Genomic DNA, 19,966 nt, shown 5'->3' with positions numbered 1-19,966 from the left:
TTAAAAAAACAAAACAAAAAAACTTCAAAAACCGTTTTTGTAAATAGTGGGTTTATAAAAACAGATGGTTTATTTTGATAATACCAGTTTGGTATCTATCTATAAAATACACAAGTCCTTATGCCATACCGTTAAAAACTAAATAAACAAGGCACTTTCTGAAAGGGAAGTGAGACTGTGATCTTACAGATAAACTCGGTGGTTGTGCTCTATTGGTGGCATAGGCTCCCTCTGCGCTCCTCTGCCTCTTGCTGACTGTATGTGGCACCACTCTCACACCCTCTCTTTTCCACACTGGAACGAGCCTCAGAGGTGGTGCTGATTGCAGTGCCCTGGATTGGAGCAATTCCTCTGTATGCTGCTAACTGAAATTACAGGTATCCCGTTTGTTGAGTAACCAAAAGTGTGAATGCATTGGTGGGAGCTGTCCGTACCCAGGAATCTTCAGTGTTGGTTTTCATGCATGATTATGTTTGACTCAGCCAGCTGGATTGTGTGGTACCAAAAATTTTTCTTGGATTATTCTCGTTACTGGATGTGACCTACCTTCAGTAATATAAAATAGTCTTTATCTTGGGTGAGATTGGCTTGATTTTTTTTTTCTATGAACTTGTCTTGCGATGTAAAGCTTTGCATTAAATGCTACACTTGATTGCTCGTAAGCTATTCACCTGGAATCTCTGACAATTCCTGAATATCAGTGCAGAGGGCACCTTCCTACAACCAAATGAAGTGACTTGTTGCAAGAGTGAGGATTATGTATGAAACAGCGGAAAAGCAACAGCATTTCACCTTGGGCACAGCCCTTGGTTTGCTACATGGTGCTAAATTGGTTACCTTCGCAGAAAGCCCGTGCTTCCATTTGAACAGAGCCCATCGGCTCCTCTTGCTTTCCACCCCTCCCAAGTGACTAAACTGATAATTATACCAAGTTAGTAAATCAAAGGTGCAGTCTGAGAATGATAAAACCAAAATAAACCCTTGCATTTTGACTCTAGGAGAGATCATTGTAATTTTTACAAGTACATGGTGCCATGTTCTACCTGCCCGAGGCCACTGGTCCCCTTGGATGGAGCTGCTGTTGGATACCAGCCACGGTCATTGTAGAGGGAACTTCTTCAGGGGAGAAGAGGGCAGAGATCCTCTGGAGAGGATCCACAAAGCTCACCTGAATTCTCTTGTTTTCAGCTGTACCTATCTACTGCAATCACTGTCAACAGACCTCGCAACTGTTAGTCTTTAGAAGAATGTTTGTGTTGTGTAAGTTGAATAGTTTCAGCATTCCCGATGACTGATACTGTATCATTTGCAGTTCTTGGACTGAGAATAGCATACAACTATTTAGCTACACAGTGCTATACTAGAATGCTATTGAAAAAAAAAAAAAAAGATAAAAATTCCAATGTCATAAATATCCAGGAAGTAATTTCTGATTTGGATCCGAGTTTCTGAGAATAAAATATTAATACTGTCTCATCCCAATCAATCCAGTTAAAGCAGGTGCTATACCAATATAATTAGTACCTTCCTTGGCACCCTCCCTTTTGGGTTGTTACTGACAGCCTGTCCAACAGGTAAGCTAGGTTGGGGTTTGTTAATCCTTTTTAAAAAAAATATTTTGAACTTGAAAGTGGGGTACCAAAGGGTATGATTAAAAATGTCACAGACTGCAGAGGGCACACCAATTTGGTATTGCCACCTACAGAAACTCCCAAGGAAATTTGTATTTAGATGTTTAACCTTGGGCGATACAGAAAACCTCCCACCCTAGCAGCAGAGCATGCCTGGATGGGCAGCTTCTTTGGAGCCTGTAGCCCCACCGTAGCCCTTTGGGCTGCTGGGTGAGATGGGGCTCCGAGGTGGCTGAGCTTGGTTGTACCAGCAGCACTTCAGCCTGCCCCGCAGGTGCCCTGCAGGTGCTGTCAGCCCTACTGCCCAGTCCTTCTCTGTCTTCTGCCTTGTCCTTCTCCTTTGTGTCTCTACTTTCGAGAGCTGTCCCCCATTAACTGGAGCATTCAAGCAAAGACATTTTCTTTTAAGCCCCTTGTTGCCATCAGGAATGTGCTGACTAAAGCAACAGCTGTTGCTGATGTAGAAGTAACCAAATCAAGGAGTCTGTCTGGATGCAGAGTATTGACTGTTATGTGATGGAAAGACGCCTTTAAACTGACAGTCAGCCTCTCTGGTGCTCAGCTATGTTTATAAAGAAATCTGCTATTACCTGAGCCCTAATTCAGTGTAAATAAGAATAGTGGGTTTGTCCCCACATGTTTCAGGGTGGTCCTCAGGAGGATGGGGGGACTGTGGATTCTAGAGCATTACACTGGAACATTCGGTCTGCGGCCGTTGGATAGAAAGTGAGCAATGTTTGTACAGGTAACACTGGAATCAGTTGCTGGATCAGGTGAGGGGAGAGTAGTTGGCTAATTGTTGCAATTAGTTTCTGTGCCAAAGAATTAGTTGGCTGGGGCTCCCACCTGTGTGGGCAGGGACAGGCTACCCTGGGATTGATATCCCTGAGCTGGAGAAGCTCCTGTTCATGCCCTGCTCAGCACAACCTGGAGCCTTGGTATGGTGGCAATACGAATAAAGGGGTGGGAAATGAGGTCACTGGTACAGGAGAAGGGAATAGAGGGATGAAGCTATAAGCAAATAGGGAAATACTTTTTCTGTGTCTTTTTTTCAAACTTCTGTCCCAAGGCAAGAAGCTTACTTGGTTTTTAAAGAAAATGAGAATCTATGTAGGACACAGATCTTTTGATGTTTGCAGGGATGTTTTGAAATACAAATGAGGTAAATATTTTTGTATGAATGTGCATGCAGCGATCATGTTAATTCTCCCTTACAGTATGGGCTCAGATCAACTTCCTATCGGTTGCTAATATCCTTTTGGAACAGCACTTGAGTTCTATTTTTTAAAATGTTGTCTGAGTCACTCAGAAGTTTTGGGACCAAACCTGTAAACTCATTTGAACCAAAAATGTAACAGCAAATGCCTTCAGGGATGCATGGATGAGTGAAACTCAAACTGGAGAACAAAGGCATGTAAAAGGGGGGAAAGGGAAGGAGCCAGTAAAAGACCAAACGGTTGCCAAGAGCAAGGTTCAGAAAGCAGATGAATTTGTATCTGTTCTCTCAGGTTAAGTGATAGTTATTTCCTTTTCAGTAGTAGCCCTGTCAAACACTTAAATTTTGCAGCACATTATGTGAAGGCTACTTGGGGATTTGCTGCAAGTGAGTTGGGTTATGTGGAGTTGGTCCATAATAATTTTTCAGAATATTTCTCATTGTACTGGCTTTGTCAAAACTGAATTATCCTCCAAGACTCAAAACATTGATTTTGAAATTTATCATTTCTTGGCTGTTGGAAGATAGAATTGAAAATAAAACTTTGAATATACATTCCAAAGAATTAGAGTTCTTGTTTCATGGGAAAATTTTTGGTCTAAGTGGGAATCTCTGACCAGGCACAGAGCTTTAGGGGATGCTCCAAAACCCTTCAAGCCCTGACTTAATAAACTTTTTTATTAGAGAGCAGCTAATGCACTAATTTTATCAGAAACCTGTGTTGGCTAAACTGTGTTTGCTTCTCTTCATTTTCTCTCAAATAAACCTTACTTTAAAAGCAATGAGTAAATATTTTTTCATTAATGTGCCCTTAAAAATCTGTCCTTAATTATTAAAACCCAGATATTTTGGAAATATTTTTCTTAGATAGTGTTGCCCTTGTCTTAAAATTATCCATGAGGATGTAGATGGGCTAAGATAATTTTGGGGTTCGTTGTCAGTTACTTAAGCTGTTGCAGTTGCACAGGGTTCATGCCTAGTGGTTTTGCTTCATGAACTCTTTGGTGCACTTTGTCCAGTAGCTGCAGAAGACTTTCATGACATTTCTGTCATGAGCCACATTCTGTGTGTGATGAGGTTTAACAGAAATTGCTCTGAATTGTATGAAGTACCTTGTCTCTATATAAGCATTGATTCAGCATCACTCAGGATTTAAAACTAACTGGCCATAAGCTGGCAAGCTGGTATCTGAGGGACTGCTGTCGCTGCTAAATTCAGCAGCAGCAAATGTCTTTGCATATTTTATAAAAGTAGGTTTATTTTAGGGAAAAAAGACAACAAACCTCACTTTGAAAATCGCCATCAAAAGTTCGTAGCTTGTTCATTAGTTCCTAAAGTTCGCTCTGTAACTGCTACTCATAAATGTAATGCTTTATAACCAAAGCTGGGGAGCAGAGGGGGCCTGAGTGAAAAAAAACAGCATGCTTTTGCTTCTGCTTCTTCCTCCTTATCCTGGCATGAACAATCAAATTAGTTCAGCATTCAGGCAGCTCCACTTCAGTTGGTGTTTTTCTCTAAACAGTGCATTTTGATGAAAATCAGTACTGGGTGTATGTCCCAAGGTCTTTCATTCCAGCAACAGAAAGAGAGCACTACCCTGAAATAAGTTTTTTAAGGCACTACTTTTCATTGTCTTAGGAGCCTGGGCCCAACAGAAGATACGTGTTAGCTAATTTCTGTCCCTTTCCTGTTAGCCCAAACAACACACGTAACAAAGAGCAGAGGTGTGTGGTGTTTAAGAGATACTTTGGAGTTTGGTGGGAGGGAATAGATTATTCTTTTTTTACCTTGTTTCTGCTGCAAGCTTTTCATATTTTTAGATTTCACATGTTCTTCTACAGCAGAGAAATTTATTGAAGGAGTAGCAGTATTTTCAGCCTTAGTAAAGGGACCAGATTCTAGGCTACTTAATACTAGGGACTACTGGCTACTGTTCTGCCATATGGTGTAGTCTGCATTTCTCTATTCAGATTCTAGGGAAGTGGGAATGAGCTGTCCATTTAAATGCCACAACCACAACAACAGATAAGAAGACAAGTCTTATGACATGGGAGACGCTTGGTGCAGGTGACCAGGAGTTAACTCTATACCCTGGTACATGCTGCTTACACAAGTTTGGGCAAGTGCCTTTCTTAAAGGATGCTTTCTGATGATTATTAGCCTAAAAACTGTAAGAGCTCAAATAATTCCAGAAAGAAGTGCTCCACAAACAGCTAAATAACCAAATCTGTCTTTATCACCATGGGCTAAACCAGATGCATCTACCTCTTGTTAGTTTTTCTTTTTTTGAGATGTTTTGTAGTAGTCCAGTGGAATGAACTCATGCCTATCCAGCTCACTTCAAGGCACCAGCAGTCACTCTATGCCAGCACTTTCCCATTGCCATTTCAGCAGTTACCAGACCTCATCCACCCACCTGACAAATGCTGTATATCCCCTTAATGTTCATCTTAATCAGTACCAAGTTCTTCCTATCTCTGCATATAAAAAGCCTCTTTTTGCTTGTACCAAAGTAATTCTGTGTAATATTCAGTACACAACTGTTTGAACAATTGTTTCTGCATGATTTACTATAAGCATCTGTGTTTATATTAAAGCTTCATGGAAATCTCAGACTTCTACATTCCTTGTTTCAACATGAAAAGATCTCAATGATTCTATGTACGACATACATAATGTAACTGAATTTATCAGCTCAAGTAATGGAGAAGTAATAGAGAAACTATTTCCTATGGAACTATCCTTTTGGTTCTGCAAAGCACTGATTGGAAAAGCAATTTGTCAAAAACAGCTTGTGTAATGGGAGGGTGGTCTCCAGCCTTCTTTCAAGTCAGCGGGGAACATTTTTCATGTTCATCTTGCGTATTCAGAGGCAAAGATGAGGAGCTGTTGTGCAATTGTCCTGCAGCTGCTGCTCTGTTGTACCTGATGAGTTCTGATTCACAGCAAGCATGTTTTGAGGCTTGCTGTTTCTTCATATGTCTCTTCAGATAACATTTTATGGAGTATTTGAAAATCAGATAACTCAGTTCACTTAGATTTAATATGATGCATAGGCATGAAGTTGCCACCAGAAAATAGAGGAAAATCATCTTCTCTGTGGGTTTGGAAATGTAACAGTCTACGGTATTGGGACATGGTTTTATGTCACATTTTACAAGATGTGGTATTTTGAATCCATTGTACAATTTATAAAACAGAACAAGAAAAACTATTTCAAGTCCTGTTTTTAAAATTAGGCTGATTAGGTAAGTGCACAGCAATCCACCGTCTATCTTTCCTGGATTTCTATAAAATTTCTGGTTGTGGTGTTTTTGTCTGTTCTCTCTGTAAGCAACATGAAAGACAACCAAGAGTGAAGGGGTGGAGACCATGATTAATTGCAAAGCCCAAAGTCTGATGTGAGAGACAGGGAAAAAATGGTCAAAGCAGACATTTTCACAACCAGGCTGCTTGATATTGCACTCAAATTCATCATGTTCATGTTTCCAGATGTTTTCTGCGGCAGCAACATAAACCAGTAAGCGGAACATGAACACGACAGCTACCCAAATTCTTCCAATTCCTGTTGAGTATTTATTTACTCCGCTCAGCAGATCACGTAGGAATGCCCAGCTCATTTTTTCTTCAAGGAAGGAAGGAAATGCTATATCAAAGAAACACAAGATCAGAGAGATGCTTGCTCAGGTGTGAAGAAAAATGAGACATTCATTCAACATGAAATATAACCAGTAGCTGAAACAATTATTAAGCATTTAAAAGTAATTTTAAATTAATAAGCATTTAAATAAGAACAAGTTGTTCTTATTCCTGATAATTTAGTAATTCTGATACATTCTAAAGCTATTAAACAAAATTTATTTGCTTTTTAAATACATTTTTTCAATTAGGCTGAAGTCTAATCATTCTGTTAAGCTGTCCTATATGAGAAATGTGCCTGTTCTCCCTGAGGGTCTTCTGACTATCAGGTAGAGCTTTCTCTGTCAAGTTCAGGCTGACACTACCACGAAAGTACACTCAACTTAGCCCTGTAAGTTATGCAAATACAACATACAGTCAAGTCAGATTTCACTTTCAAATTTATGCATAGGAGGCAAGTGTCCCATAATATGTTTACTACAAAAATGCAAATTGATTTTTTTTTGTCTGTGGTCTAACTTTTGGGTAAACTTGTGCAATATTTTAAACCTGTTCCTGCTTCATTGGATTTTGTTTTATTTCTTATTACCTCAAAATACGTGTGTGTGTGTGTGTGTGTGTTTGTGTTATAGGTTCTAATCCACACAAGTCTTCCCCTGTCCTAATTCTGGAATGCTTCTTTTGGAAGAGCTGCCTGAGGAGCCACTGGCAGTGAGACTCGTCAGACTCAAAAGAAGACCTGAGGTATCCACCAAGAATATACAGTCACCTGTGCACCTGGCCCCACCTCCAGGTCTGAGCGGATCTTTGAGGATATCAACCTCCTTTGTTTTGTAAGAGCAAAAAGTGGATGTATTCCCAGGACACAGACTGGCTGGAAGACATGAAGCGAGCAGGGAATTTAGAAGCTTCCCCATCTTTGTGTTCTGTCATTTAATGCCCTCATCCCATCTACTTCTGCAGGCTCTGCCTAGCCACTGTGGCTGCAGTGGCACATGCATCCCACTGATGCTGCTGTAGCTGCAGGTACTGCTGATGTAATGAACAAGTTCCTCTACTAGCAAGTTTGAGTACAAATAGTAATCAGGCCACAGCATCACAAAGCTTCATGGAAAAGGTTTTCAGGCATTGGAATGACCTGCCCAGGGAGGTGGTGGAGTCACCATCACTCAAAGTGCTTAAGAAATGACTGGACACGTCACTTAGTGCCATAGTCTAGTTGACAAGGTGGAAATTGGTCAAAGGTTGGACTTCATCTTGGAGGTCTTTTTCAACCTAAATGATTCTGTGGTACTGTAAAGCTCAACACAGATGGAAAGCTCAGTACTTCTTTTGCTGTTCCTCAGTTCCGCAGCCTTCATACCCTCTGCCTATGGCCAGATTTCTGCTGGGAAGCAAGGTTACTTGGATATTCCTGCTTTGCTACCATGAGACCTGAGGGCTCATTTGAGGAGGTGAGGGACAGCTGCAGAAATTAATATATTGCTGATTTATACTGGGAAAAATGGTTGCCAAGCTACTCCTTTATGCTGCAGATAAAAAAGGTAACAGGGAAATATCAGCTTAAATCCTTTCAGACATATGCTCCTATGTTTTTAAATATGTTTGGCAGGGTGGTTACTTTTTCATTAAAGAGCTATTTCTGTCTTCCACGTCTACAGAGTCCAAACAGAAGTTTAAATCAAACTTTTGAAGACATCAGCTTCAGGGCTTTAATGCTTTCTAGGTAAGTAACACACAGTCACAATAGTCTCAAAGGAGCTGAACAGCAAACATGAAGATACCACTATGTAATAAATCACGGGCAAGGAAACAAAGCATTCACTGAGCAAGAGTGAATGTTAGCACGTGTGTGTTGTGTGTCTTATAGATGAGCTGTCCTCTGGAAGAGATTTGAAGGAAAATCTCAAGAGGCCTTTCCTAAGCCTTTAAGATGTGGACGAGGACTATTGGAGGGAATACTGAATGTTATTCCATGTAAACAAGTACGGCTGCAAGGGGGCATTTGCTCATGGCCACTAGAGCTGCACCATCCGTTTCTAATGTAAAAAACCTGATGTCACCTATCAATCCATGGCTGGAGATACACCAGTTCTGAGTCTCCAGAAGAACAGAAATTAAAGATATACTGGGTCACCACCAAGGGACAAAAATCAGTGGGAACCAACACTGGTGAAAATCAGGCCATGGAAATATCTAAATATAGATTGAGAAATTTACCTTGAGGTCTCTTTTTTCCCAAAGTTGAGCTGCTAATTCCTTACCTGAGCAACAAGAGGGATTAGAAAAGAAAAACTTTACACTTTCTTTTTCAATCCCACAATGAGAAGAACAGTATGAAGGAGAAAACAAAGTCCTGACCAGTGAAAGTAGATATCAAAAATTTGACTAAAATCTCCAACAGATCCTGAGCAAGGGGCAAATTCTAACCAGCCAGAAGACTGGATGGATTAAATCCCTGCACAGCTAATTTGAAAGACAGCAACACATTCTGCTACCTAGATGTTTGGTAATGAGGCATCAGGGATTCCATAGAACTGAAGATGGTTCCTAGATTGTGTGCCCTGTCAAAGAGAAACTGAAATTTACTGGAGGACTGCAGGGCAAGTCTTGTGGCCAGCAATGCTTCTGCAGCCAGAAGCCTGCAGAACTTTGGCCATATTTTTTTTCTACTTGCAGCCTTCACTTGATAATCAGAAATGGCTGTAGAGAGCAACCTTCAGTTTCAAGCCTAAAGGGCCACAGAGCTTGTTTCATACTATTGTTTGGGTTGTAACCAGCTCCTCTGCTCAAAGGAGCTGCAAATGTGCTTTGAAAAGGCTTTGTTTGCTTTATGCACCACTGTTGCTATAGATGTGGATGTTAACTGATGCTTTTGTATCGTTTAAAAATACAATTAATTCACTGAGGCATTGGAAAGAACATATGGAACAGAAAAAATAAGACTGGCTTCAAGGATAAGGAGTTACTCAACAGGTAAACAAGAGAAAATTGACTTCATGGGACAGCATAGGCACAGATTGATGAGGGGTTAAGTTAGATGAGGCTAGAGAAGACAAATACATTAAGTGGGCTATATGAAATTCAGAGCAAGGTGTGGATTCAGACAACAAAAAAAACCCATCTAGTGAGCACACAACAAAGCAGTAGGAAAAATATGTCAGTGGTATGAGGTTTTGTAACTTCAAGAAGTGGCAGTACACACAGCAGCAGATGCTGAGTAGTGTCAGGGCATGATGCTTTAGCAAAATTGTATTCTGGCTAACCTGAGGACAAGAGAGGCAAAGTGTGATCCAAATCCTTGTAGCCAAGGAGAGATTTCAGCCTTAACATCTGGATGAGGCTCATTTTGTGCAGAAAGAAACAAAGGGTGTGAAGAAGGGAAGCTGGCTAAAGAAATTGAGTAGGTTGTGGGAAATGCAGATAACATCAGTTTCTGTTGGGGTAATGTCCAATGTTGAGACTAAAAATGTAATGACTTTAAGTTTTTAAAAAGTTACAGAAAACGTTAAAGGGGGAATCTCTTTGGTACTGTGGACATAAAAACCACAAAGGAAACTTGGCCTCTACTAGAAATTACAAAGCAGGCATTAGAGAGTCTTAAACAGTAGATTATTTGCACCAAGTCCACAAGGAAACATTGAATGGAGCAAGAAGTGAAAAGAGGGGATTTGAGGTTAGATTCACTTCAACCCTCTGCTCAATACACACATGCACTCCCCAGTCTGAAGAAAAGCTGAAGATTAGAAATATGTTGATTTGGTTTACTCATTTCTAGCTGAAGTACAAGTTATAAGCATGAAAACAAAATTTGCCAGTCAGGAAATAGAGGAAGTAATCTCTCTTCCTTATCACATACATAATTTATTCCCTAGATGTGATTTAAACACCCCCCCACCAACATATACATATACTTTGTGCTGCTCACGAGAGGCACAAATAACCAGAAGAGGCTTCCCACCCCCGCCCCGTTCCCCTGACATGTATCGGTGACTTTGTTTGCCCCCTTGGGGCTGGGCACGTGTTCTGCTGAGCAAACAGTAACCTGAATGCACCATTAACTTCTGAGTGTGCTGAATGTACTTTATTGAGTAAAGTGTTTGAATAATGCTATTGTTGTTGAATATATTCATCAAATATTCATTTCTGTCATTCACTGAGGCCTACAGGAGGTTGGCTAATGTGCATTGAGTAATGTATCCATTGAAAAGCACAGTGCTCAGAGAATTACTTCACCTAGATTTCAATCAGCTCTGCTAATTTAATTACTTTAAAAGCAGAAAAGGTATTTTTGTGTGGAGGAAAATGGCGGTGGGGAGGGCAGGGAAAGAAGAAAATGCAAGAACAAACAGTAACTGGAGAGGCAGTGGGGAAGCATCTTATGTGTTAGAGGCACAAAGAGGGCAGGCAACTGGGAGCTCAAAAAGCTGGCAAGTTACAGGAAGAAGGCACAGTACTATGGGAAATGGAGATGGAACAGTGAGAAATAAGAGAAAGAACATAAGCCTCTGAACAGTGGATCTATCAATTCTGTACAAGCAAGCTAAATTATCCTCACAGTTTGAGAGACAGAAGAGCTCCTTTTTCTGATCTAAACATTGCTGGGGAGTATTTGCTGCACCTACAACTTATCCTTTTTTTATTTTTTTATAACAGGAAGAAGGAGCACTGTAAATAGTGGCAAAAATTATAAAGAAGAGAGCAGAAGTAGAAATCACAGAGGAAGATAAATGATCATAAAAATGCAGAGCTGGTAACAATCTTTAAAGTATATTCTCTCCTTTTTTTTTTTTTACACTTTAATCAAAACATCATCACGACACTTTTTTTTCCAAACACCAAGGATTGTCCCAGTGTTATGAGGAAAAGAAAAACAAGTACTAAGCAATGGTTTCCACAAACAACCAAACAGATAATCAAGCTTAACTTCAGGTGTGCATTTAGTAACTGCATTTTCCCTTTATCTTTTCTGTTTGTTGATATAAGGAGGTGTGCATCCATTTTATGGTTGCTGAGTCTTTGTTTCATGGACTGCCTACTGCTTTCTTACTGACTACCAGAGGTGTGAGGTCCACAGGCTGAGAAACACCAATTTGCTTTGTTCTCTGGCCCTAAGAAGGCTTAGTTGTGTAGAAACTGTTCCTAGCAGGTCAGTCTGTTCTTAAGTTGATGGAAGCACCACTAGTCCCCTCAGCATGCTGCATCTATTCCAGTGCTCCCCTAGGGAAGAGGAAGGATCAGGAGACCTCCTGGGAACACCAAGGAACAGTATCACTTGATTCAAAGCTGCACATGCACCAGCTGTTCAAACTGTTGCACATCTGCAATAGGAGCTGAAAAATTATTGTTACAAGTCACTCACCTTGCAATGACTTTGCTTCTTGTTCAGTGGTGAGAGTGCCAAGGTGATCTCCAGGTCTTCATGAGAGAGTCAGCAAGAGAAAACAGAGGACATAAAAATTAACCTTGCCTTCTTCAGACAGCTCACCTCTTTTTATAAAATAAGTAAATCTATAACATTAATATAGTATTGACACTTGTTTTTTAAGGCTCTTCAAAAACAAACCAGGTAGAGCCTGACAACCCATGAGCAAACACAGCCCTTCTGGCCAGGTTGTTCACTTCTGCCATGACCACTGCTAGTGGTTGGTTATGCAGCAGATTTGAGGTTCTCAGGCTGATGTGAGCCAAAGGTTTCCCACCTATTTCATCCTTCAGATACTTCCAGGAGAAGTGGAGTCCCCCAGACGACAGAGGTAAACATACTGGCAATAGCTTGCTCTTCTCTCATGGCCAGACAAAAAGTAGACACTGTAGACACTTTAGAATGAAATTCATTGATATGAACCCTTCATTAACAGGTAATGGGAAAGGGCATCCTCTCCTACAAATAGTGTCAATCTAGACAGAGAAAACATGTGCTGTAAAGGGGTAGATGTGGTTTATCCAGCATCACTCAGCACATCAGAGGCAGAGCTAAGACAAGAACCATGGTCTCTCACAGCCCAGTCCCTTGCTTTCACCTACCTTAGCTCACTGATTCTAACCTCTCACTATTCTATGCCTATTATTAACTTTTAACTCCTTGGAGCAAGAAATAAGCCCTTTAGTCCATTGGGAGATAAACCTCTAGTTACCGTGATATTAAAAGAAGAAATAACTACTGTTTTAAACATGTATGTGGTGTATGAAAACATTAGCCTAGGTATTTATTTGTCAGCCAGCTATATGAAGGAAAAGAAAACACTAGAGGGAAGAGGGCTCAGCTTGTCATTTAGCAAAATACTGGAGCTGGTTGATTTGGTTTTTACACCTGAATTTGGCATAGGCTTCTGCAGTGGCTTGGGACAAATCTCCTTCCTTTCTGGGCTTCAGGATCTTAGTTGCCAAACATTCATTTCTCTGAAAACATAATTTCTAAACTATGGCAAAATCCCATCTTGTTTTGTATTCAGGGAAACTACAAACACCACTTAAAAAAACAGCAGCTGCTGAGTGTAAAGTTTTGCCAGCTCCTAATTGCTGTGGTCTCTTCTCTGCAGCAATGAATGAGTTTTGAAAGGGCAGAAATGGTTCACTATTTTCTTTGTTATTTGATAAACTACGTAATTTTAAAAAATTAAGCTCAGAAATCACCAAAATTACTTAATATTTTTTTTTAGGTCGTGATGTCCTCCATATCTCACCTCCACGACTATGGCTGCATTTCTCACCACCTTCATGCCAAACAGATAACCCATCTCTCCCATGCTCTTCTGATGTAAACCAAAAAACTCTCTCTACAGCAAATGATCTTCAACATTAATATGTAATATTCCTCCATTCAGGCTACTGTTAAAGTCGACTTGTAAAATAAAAAAGAAATTACATAGTCAAAAGATTTCCACTTGGATAAGCAACTGTCACTAGCCACATCACACAGCTTTTAACTATGTAGTATTTATAAAGTACTGCAACAGTGCAACAAAAAGAGGATTATATCCATGGTTTATGCTGGCTGATGGGACACTTGCATGAGGCTACTATCAAGCCTATTAACATTAGAAAATCAACTTCTCATTCAGTGAAACTGTATTTTATAAGAATAAACTCTAACTTACCTGTGTATCAGTGAACAATTACAGCTGGATCCCAGCTTTCTAGTGGAATTAACAATCAACAGTTCATTTCTCAGAAAGGGAGTTACTGCTTTAAGCCTGGAAAACAGAACTGCTTATCTCCTAGGGAATAGAAACTAAATGAGTGAAACCTGATCATCTCTGCTGGCACACAGCTCAAACCAGAGCCATAAAGCATCTTGTATCATCAGAAAGATATGAGGAAACTGTGGCATTTATTTGAAGTCATAGGATTTATCTACATCTTTTGAGCACTCATCAGCATCAGCTCAAATGCTGCACTCTGTATTTTCACAGATGCACAGTAGCACAGCCTGAAGATGTGTGCTGTGAGCCTTAACTCACACCCTGTTTGCTCTTTGACATTTTACATCAGATTTGCATTTTGTGCTCTCCTGGGCAAGTCAGCTGTCCACAAAACACAAATACTCTTTTAGGCACACACAACTCCTAACAATGCATTACACAAATGTTCAGAAAAGCCTTTCTCTTGCAATTTTAAAATAGTGTTTCTCCCAAGCAAGTGAAGCCTGGGGTTTGTTATTGAAATCTATTTTGTTTACTGTATCTGTTAATCAGTTCCCACATTGGCCTAGGAAGCACAACCATTCCCCAACAGGAAGCCTGTAACTTTACTTTTAATAACTAAGCAATGGAGTGTTTATATCCTGCCTGATGCATCTCATCAAGCACCAATGCTTTCATGGCTATTTTTACCTGGGATGTGGCTATAGTAATGTTACAAAATAAGCAGAAGGACTGAACTCCTTGCCTCTTTAATGAATTCTTCACAATATAATTTATTCATGGTATAATTTAATTAGCTCAAACTTACTGTGGCTTTTATCTAGGAATTATATGTGAATGTTACTTTATGTGTAGTTTTACAGAAAAGAAGCTATCACATAGCCTTACACGTGTGCCTGAATCTGTACCTTGGCACTGTCCCCAGAGAAGCTGATGCCTCAAGAGGGTGACTGAAGGTGCCAGAGCTTGGAGCTGGACTGCAGGTAACAAAATCCTTCCCAGATGTCTGCTGGCAGCTCATCACAGTGGGAGCAGGCAGACTAGGAGATTCCTGGAGTGTGTGGAAGGTAACTTTCTGACACAGCTGGTAAGTGAGCCAGAGAAGGGCTGGTGGGAGGTGTGGTGGGAGGTGTGGTGGGAGGTGTGGTGGGAGGTGTGGTGGTCGGTGGCGGTCTTGGGCACAGCAACCACAAAATGATGATTTCTGATCCTTGACGAAGTAAGGAAGTGGGATCAGCAGAGCCTCTACCCTGGACTTCCAGAGAGTGGACTTCAGTCTGTTCATGACACTGGTTCAGAGAGTACCTTGGGAAACAGCCCTTAAAAACAGAGGGATCCATGAAGTCTGGGCATAATCTAAGAAGGAAATCTTAGAAGTACAGGAGCAGGCCACCCCCATGCACTAAAGACAAGCCGGTGGGGAAGAAGACCAGCCTGACTGAATAGGGAGCTTTGACTAAAGATTGGGGAAAAATAAAGAGTTTATGACCTTTGGAAGAAGGGGCAGGCAACTCAGGAAGTATACAAGGATGTCATTAGGTCATGAAGAGAGAAAAAAAGAAAGGTGAAAGCTCAGCTAGAACTTGATCTGGCCACTGCTGTGAAAGATAATAAAAAGTTAATTACATTAACAACATCAAAAGGGCCAAGGGAAATATCCATCTTTCATTGGTTGCAGAGGGGAGCATTGTTACCAAGGATGAGGAGAAGGCTGAAATACTTGATGCCTTCTTTGCTTCAGTCTTCAATAGAAAGACCAGTGATCCTCAGGGCAACCAACCTGCTGAGCTGGTAGACAGGGACAGGGAACAGAGTAGATCCCCTGCACCCCAAGAGGAAGTAGTTCATGGACTGCTGAGCCATTTAGACTCTCAAAAGTCTGTGGGACCAGATGGAATTCATCCAAAGGTACTGAGGGAGCTGAAGAGGTTGCCATTATCTGTCACGAGCCCTGGTTAATCAGGGAGGTCCCAGTGGGATGGAGGTTGGCCAATGTGACTGACACTCATCTACATGCAGAGTTGGAAGGGGCATCCAGAAAACTATGGGCCAGTCAGCCTGATCTCAGTGCTGGGGAAGGTTATGGAACAGATCATCTTGAGTGCCATCATGCAGCACATACAGGACAACCAGTGGACCAGACCCAGCCATCATGTGGTTAGGAAAGAGAGGTCTTACCTGACCAACCTGATCTCTTTTTATGACCAGGTGACCCACCCAGTGGATGAGGGGAAGGTTGTAGATGAACTTTGGACTTCAGCAAAGTCTTTGACAATGCATTCCCAGGGCATTCTTCGGGAAAAACTGGCAGTCCATGGCTTGGACAGGCACACTCCTCTCCAGGTTTAACACTGGTTGAGTGGCCAGGTCCAGAGAGTGGTGGTGAATGGTCCTGTATCGAGTTGGCATCTAGTCACTAGGGATGTCTCCCAGGGATGAGAACTGGGGTCAGGCCTGTTTAATACCTTTTTTAATGATTTGGGCAAGGGGATAGAGTGCACCCTCCATAAGGTTGTGGATGACACTAAGTTGTGTGGGAGTGTTGATCTGCTTGAGGGTAGGAAGGATCTGCAGAGGGATCTGGACAAGCTGGATCAACAGGCGGAGGCCAATTTTATAAGGTTCAACAATCAACACTACCATCCCTGGAAGTGTTCAAGAAACGACTAGACATGGCATTCAGTGCTATGGTTTAATGGGCACGGCAGTGTTCAGTCAAAGGCTGGATTCACAGATCACAGAAACCAGAAGGGATCCACAAGGATCATCAAATCCAGCTCTTAAGTGGATGACCCATACAGGGACTGAAGCCACAAACTCAGTGTTACCAGCACCATGCTCTAACCAGCTAAGCTAATCTCAGGGTCAATGATCTGGAGGCCTTTTCGAACCTTAATTATTCTATTATTCTATGTGGTGGTTTTTATATATTAAAAGACAACTGTAAGGTGCAGAAAATATGAAGAGTTCCAGATTACTGTGTGTCAGAGCCCTTTACAACAGAGTTTGTCCTGTTGAAACAGTGAAATTTCTACCCTCTGTTGTCTTCTTAGGAGCTGTGTTTCGTGCCTGAGATTAGAAAGGGTGCCTACATTAGAAAGGGCACTTAGAAGGATTTTAAGTTCTTACAGCCTTAAACTGATTGGGAGTCCTGGTGTCGGAGGCAGGGGTTAGTCCTGGTCTGTGCCTCCTCTTCCATCTGCCTTCCCAACTGCATTGCCCTGCTTACATTAGACTGCCTCACCCATCCAACTGAAAAGTAAACTTTACTCTTTTTTCTTTTCTGGCAAAAGACCAGGGAACAATATTGGCATACTTCAAGGCTGAGCAATTTTGACATTGCATGCAAGGAAGTCCAGAGCAATTACAAGTGAAAAGCCGTCTCCCCTTGCCCTTCCTTTTTGGAAATGCAGTCTGAACTCAAATCTGTCTTTAAACCCCACTCTAAGGTATCCGGCTATGTATTGTTGTAGCGAGAAAATTCAGGGCTGCATGTGTTTCTCTGTTCTTTCTTTGTAGTAGAAACCAGCTTTTTCTTTCCAGAGGGGATGCTTTGAGTTTTGATATTCTGTTCCCAGTCAGAACCAATTTACCCAGTCAAAAATGAAAGCCAAGCCTAAGTGCCTTTTTCCTTCCATACTGAATTCAGTTGAAAAAGATTTATAAGCTTGATCAGTGTTTGAAGAATAACAATTGCTTTAATCTTTGCTGGAAAGCACGGCTGGGTGATTTGTTTGTCTCACAGAGACACGGCTGGTGAACAAGTATTATAGAAGACATACACATAATGTTATGAAACACAGAAGATTTGCACTAAGAGATTTTTGCTTTTAAAATGCATATTGCCTTAAAACTCTTTTGGATTGTCGGTGGTAGGGTCCCAAACAGTGCATGCTGCTGTCTGAAAACAGCTTTCTTTCAATGGGAACAACACAAAGGAGCAAAAGCTGCTGAAAATCAGCATAAGGACTCTTGAGACTGACATGAGCAGAGCAACAACCACACAGAAAACCCTCTATACCCTCAATGCCACCCCTGTCTGGCTGGTCTGTTTGTTTCTTATGCCCTCAATATGGCTATACTATTTCAGTGCAACAATGGTTACCCTCATCACTAGCTTTCAGCAAGGAGGAAAGAAGTATTTCTAATTATTAATTTTTGCTTTCCCTTCTACCCCAGACTTGTTCAGTGAAAAAAAAAAAGTCCCAGTTATCAACTCTAATTAAAATATTGTGAAACTCTATTGTAAAACATTTTGAAAATAATTTTAAAATGTGAACTTCACATTCACATATCAAAACTCTAACAAAAATGTGATGGTAGTTGCCCCTCTCACTGCAAGTCATGCCAGTGCTGAAGTCCTAGTGTAGATGCACAAAGAATTTTTTCTGTTCACAACAGCTCTGTAACTGTCTCTAAAGCAAGGGATAAGCTTATCAGTAGCTTGAGGCACGCTATCTTTATTCTGAAGACAATGTGAAGCTCTGTTCTTGTGCAGTGCTTGAAATACGCAGGAGCTGTGAGGTCAATCAGCAAAGGCAGGAGGCACAGTGCTGCTCCCCGGACTGCATCAGCGTGGCTGTCGCATGCTAACCATGTCTGTGGGGCACAGCACCGGCTTTGCTCTGTGCTCTACAGAGGCTCTTCTGCAGCTCAAATGATAAGCACATGTGAGTCTCAAGAAAAGCAGAAATTGCTGTCAGGTTGTGAATGGCTATGGCACAAAGCACAGTACTGAATGCAGAATCCCAAAGGAATTTATTTGAAAGGGAAATAAATCTCAGTAACAGCCTCAGGTTTAAAAAAGGAAGGGTTTTTTGTGTGGTTGTTTTTTCAGGAGAGATATTCAGATATTAAGAGGATGGGTGACTCAGAAATACCACAGATGTTTACTATTCTACACTTTATAGAGTCTCTCCTATAAAATATGCCAAACAACTTCATAAGCCTTAATGGATTGAATGTTTCAACATCCTGTTGGGTCAGATGATAGCAACATAATATTCACACTAAAGATAAAATACAACACTTTCCCACAGTCATAAAGCAAAACTAGAAACACTAAGCAGTCCAATCTTTTCATCACTGCACGGTTAATCTGGTTACTTGGCACATGCTTAAGACATGCCAAGTACCAGCAATCACATTAAAGTCCATACCCATTTCTACATCCCTCTCTGCTTCTTTTTTTACACAAGAAGCCTTATCCCACGGCTCTTCATATGGAGAATATTTTCTCTCCAGCCAGTGGTGTTCTTTGTACAGTGTAGGATCTTCCCCTGTCAATGATGCCTGGGATGTATCTGTCCTTTATAAGAAAGATAGGAAGTGCTAGAGAACTAGCAGCAACCCAACAATGCTTGCCACCCACATATTGCAAATATGTTCTGGCATAAGCCCATCCTACCACAATCTGGAAAATACTATCATGACCCTGGGTGACTTTGGATAAGAAGTTTTATCTGCACGGGCAGTGTAACTGCTGGGAAAGGGTGCATGTGCCAATAAACAAATTTGAAGTAATTTGACAAGTCTCAGTGTGGTGATGTGTTTTGCCTTGCCATGTAAAATGTGGGGAATAAATTGCTTGGGAGCTATATGCAGAACATCTCCTATAGTATGGTAAAAAATCCCCCTTCCCCTCAAGAAAACCAAGCTATCTTCCAAAACCCCAAGGCTCCTGCAAAAACCTCACATTAGTTTCTTTCAATTAGACAAACATGAAAACAAATGAAAGCAGCAAGCTTCACTCAAATTTTCTACTCAATATTTTCCAAACAAAATCAGCTGTGTGGCATATGCCACCAAAACAATAGCTACCAGATTAGCAGATGGTATGTTGTGAACACAATGTTGACATAAACCCCAGACATACCACTCAATACTCTCTTGACACCTAAACTTATTTCCCTATTATTTTTCTCACCTCATTATATTTGCTCACAAGAAAAAAGATTTTAGATACTCCATCTGGATTTAGACATGAAAAGATAACCTGCAATTTATTATTACTCTGCCATCTTTCAAAAAACGAACCAAAATGGCAGTTTGATTACTGCAGAAAAAAGAAAAACATGGAACAAGAAGTTCTGAGATTTGGATACTCGTTCATTTCATAAAATGATAGAATCATTAAGGTTGGAAATGATCTGCCTGGGTGCTGAGGCGTGGCTCAGCGGTGAATGGCCCCTCTGACTGAGCCAGCTCCTTCCCCCATTTCTCGTTCATTGTTTCTGAGTGCTGCATTCAGTTCTGTGCCCTTCACTTTAAAAAACACATTGAGGTGCTCGAGTGTGGCCAGCAAAGTGTAACAAGGCTCGTGAATGGTCTAGAAA

The 19,966-nt window shown here is 41.0% G+C and overlaps 1 protein-coding gene across 1 annotated transcript; it reads right to left on the bottom strand.

Annotated features, from left to right (window-relative positions):
* Nucleotides 1-5: 5 nt before the first annotated feature.
* GJB7 (gap junction protein beta 7) lies at nt 6-13,317 on the bottom strand. Its single transcript, XM_085056388.1, has 2 exons — nt 11,849-13,317; nt 6-6,493 (listed from the first exon to the last, which is right to left on the bottom strand). The coding sequence occupies exon 2, from the start codon at nt 6,465-6,467 to the stop codon at nt 5,673-5,675; it is 795 nt and encodes a 264-aa protein (XP_084912514.1). The 5' UTR covers nt 6,468-6,493; nt 11,849-13,317; the 3' UTR covers nt 6-5,672.
* Between the last annotated feature and the right edge of the window lie 6,649 nt (nt 13,318-19,966).

This window comes from Lichenostomus cassidix, chromosome 3, assembly GCF_008360975.1.
Source record: "Lichenostomus cassidix isolate B80296 chromosome 3, HeHo_3.0, whole genome shotgun sequence".
NCBI lineage: Eukaryota > Metazoa > Chordata > Aves > Passeriformes > Meliphagidae > Lichenostomus > Lichenostomus cassidix.
This window is presented reverse-complemented; position numbering and strand designations above follow the sequence as displayed.

What these genes read in the sequence shown, in the direction of transcription:
- GJB7 (XM_085056388.1), bottom strand. Translation starts at nt 6,467, where the DNA reads ATGAGCTGGGCATTCCTACGTGATCTGCTGAGCGGAGTAAATAAATAC.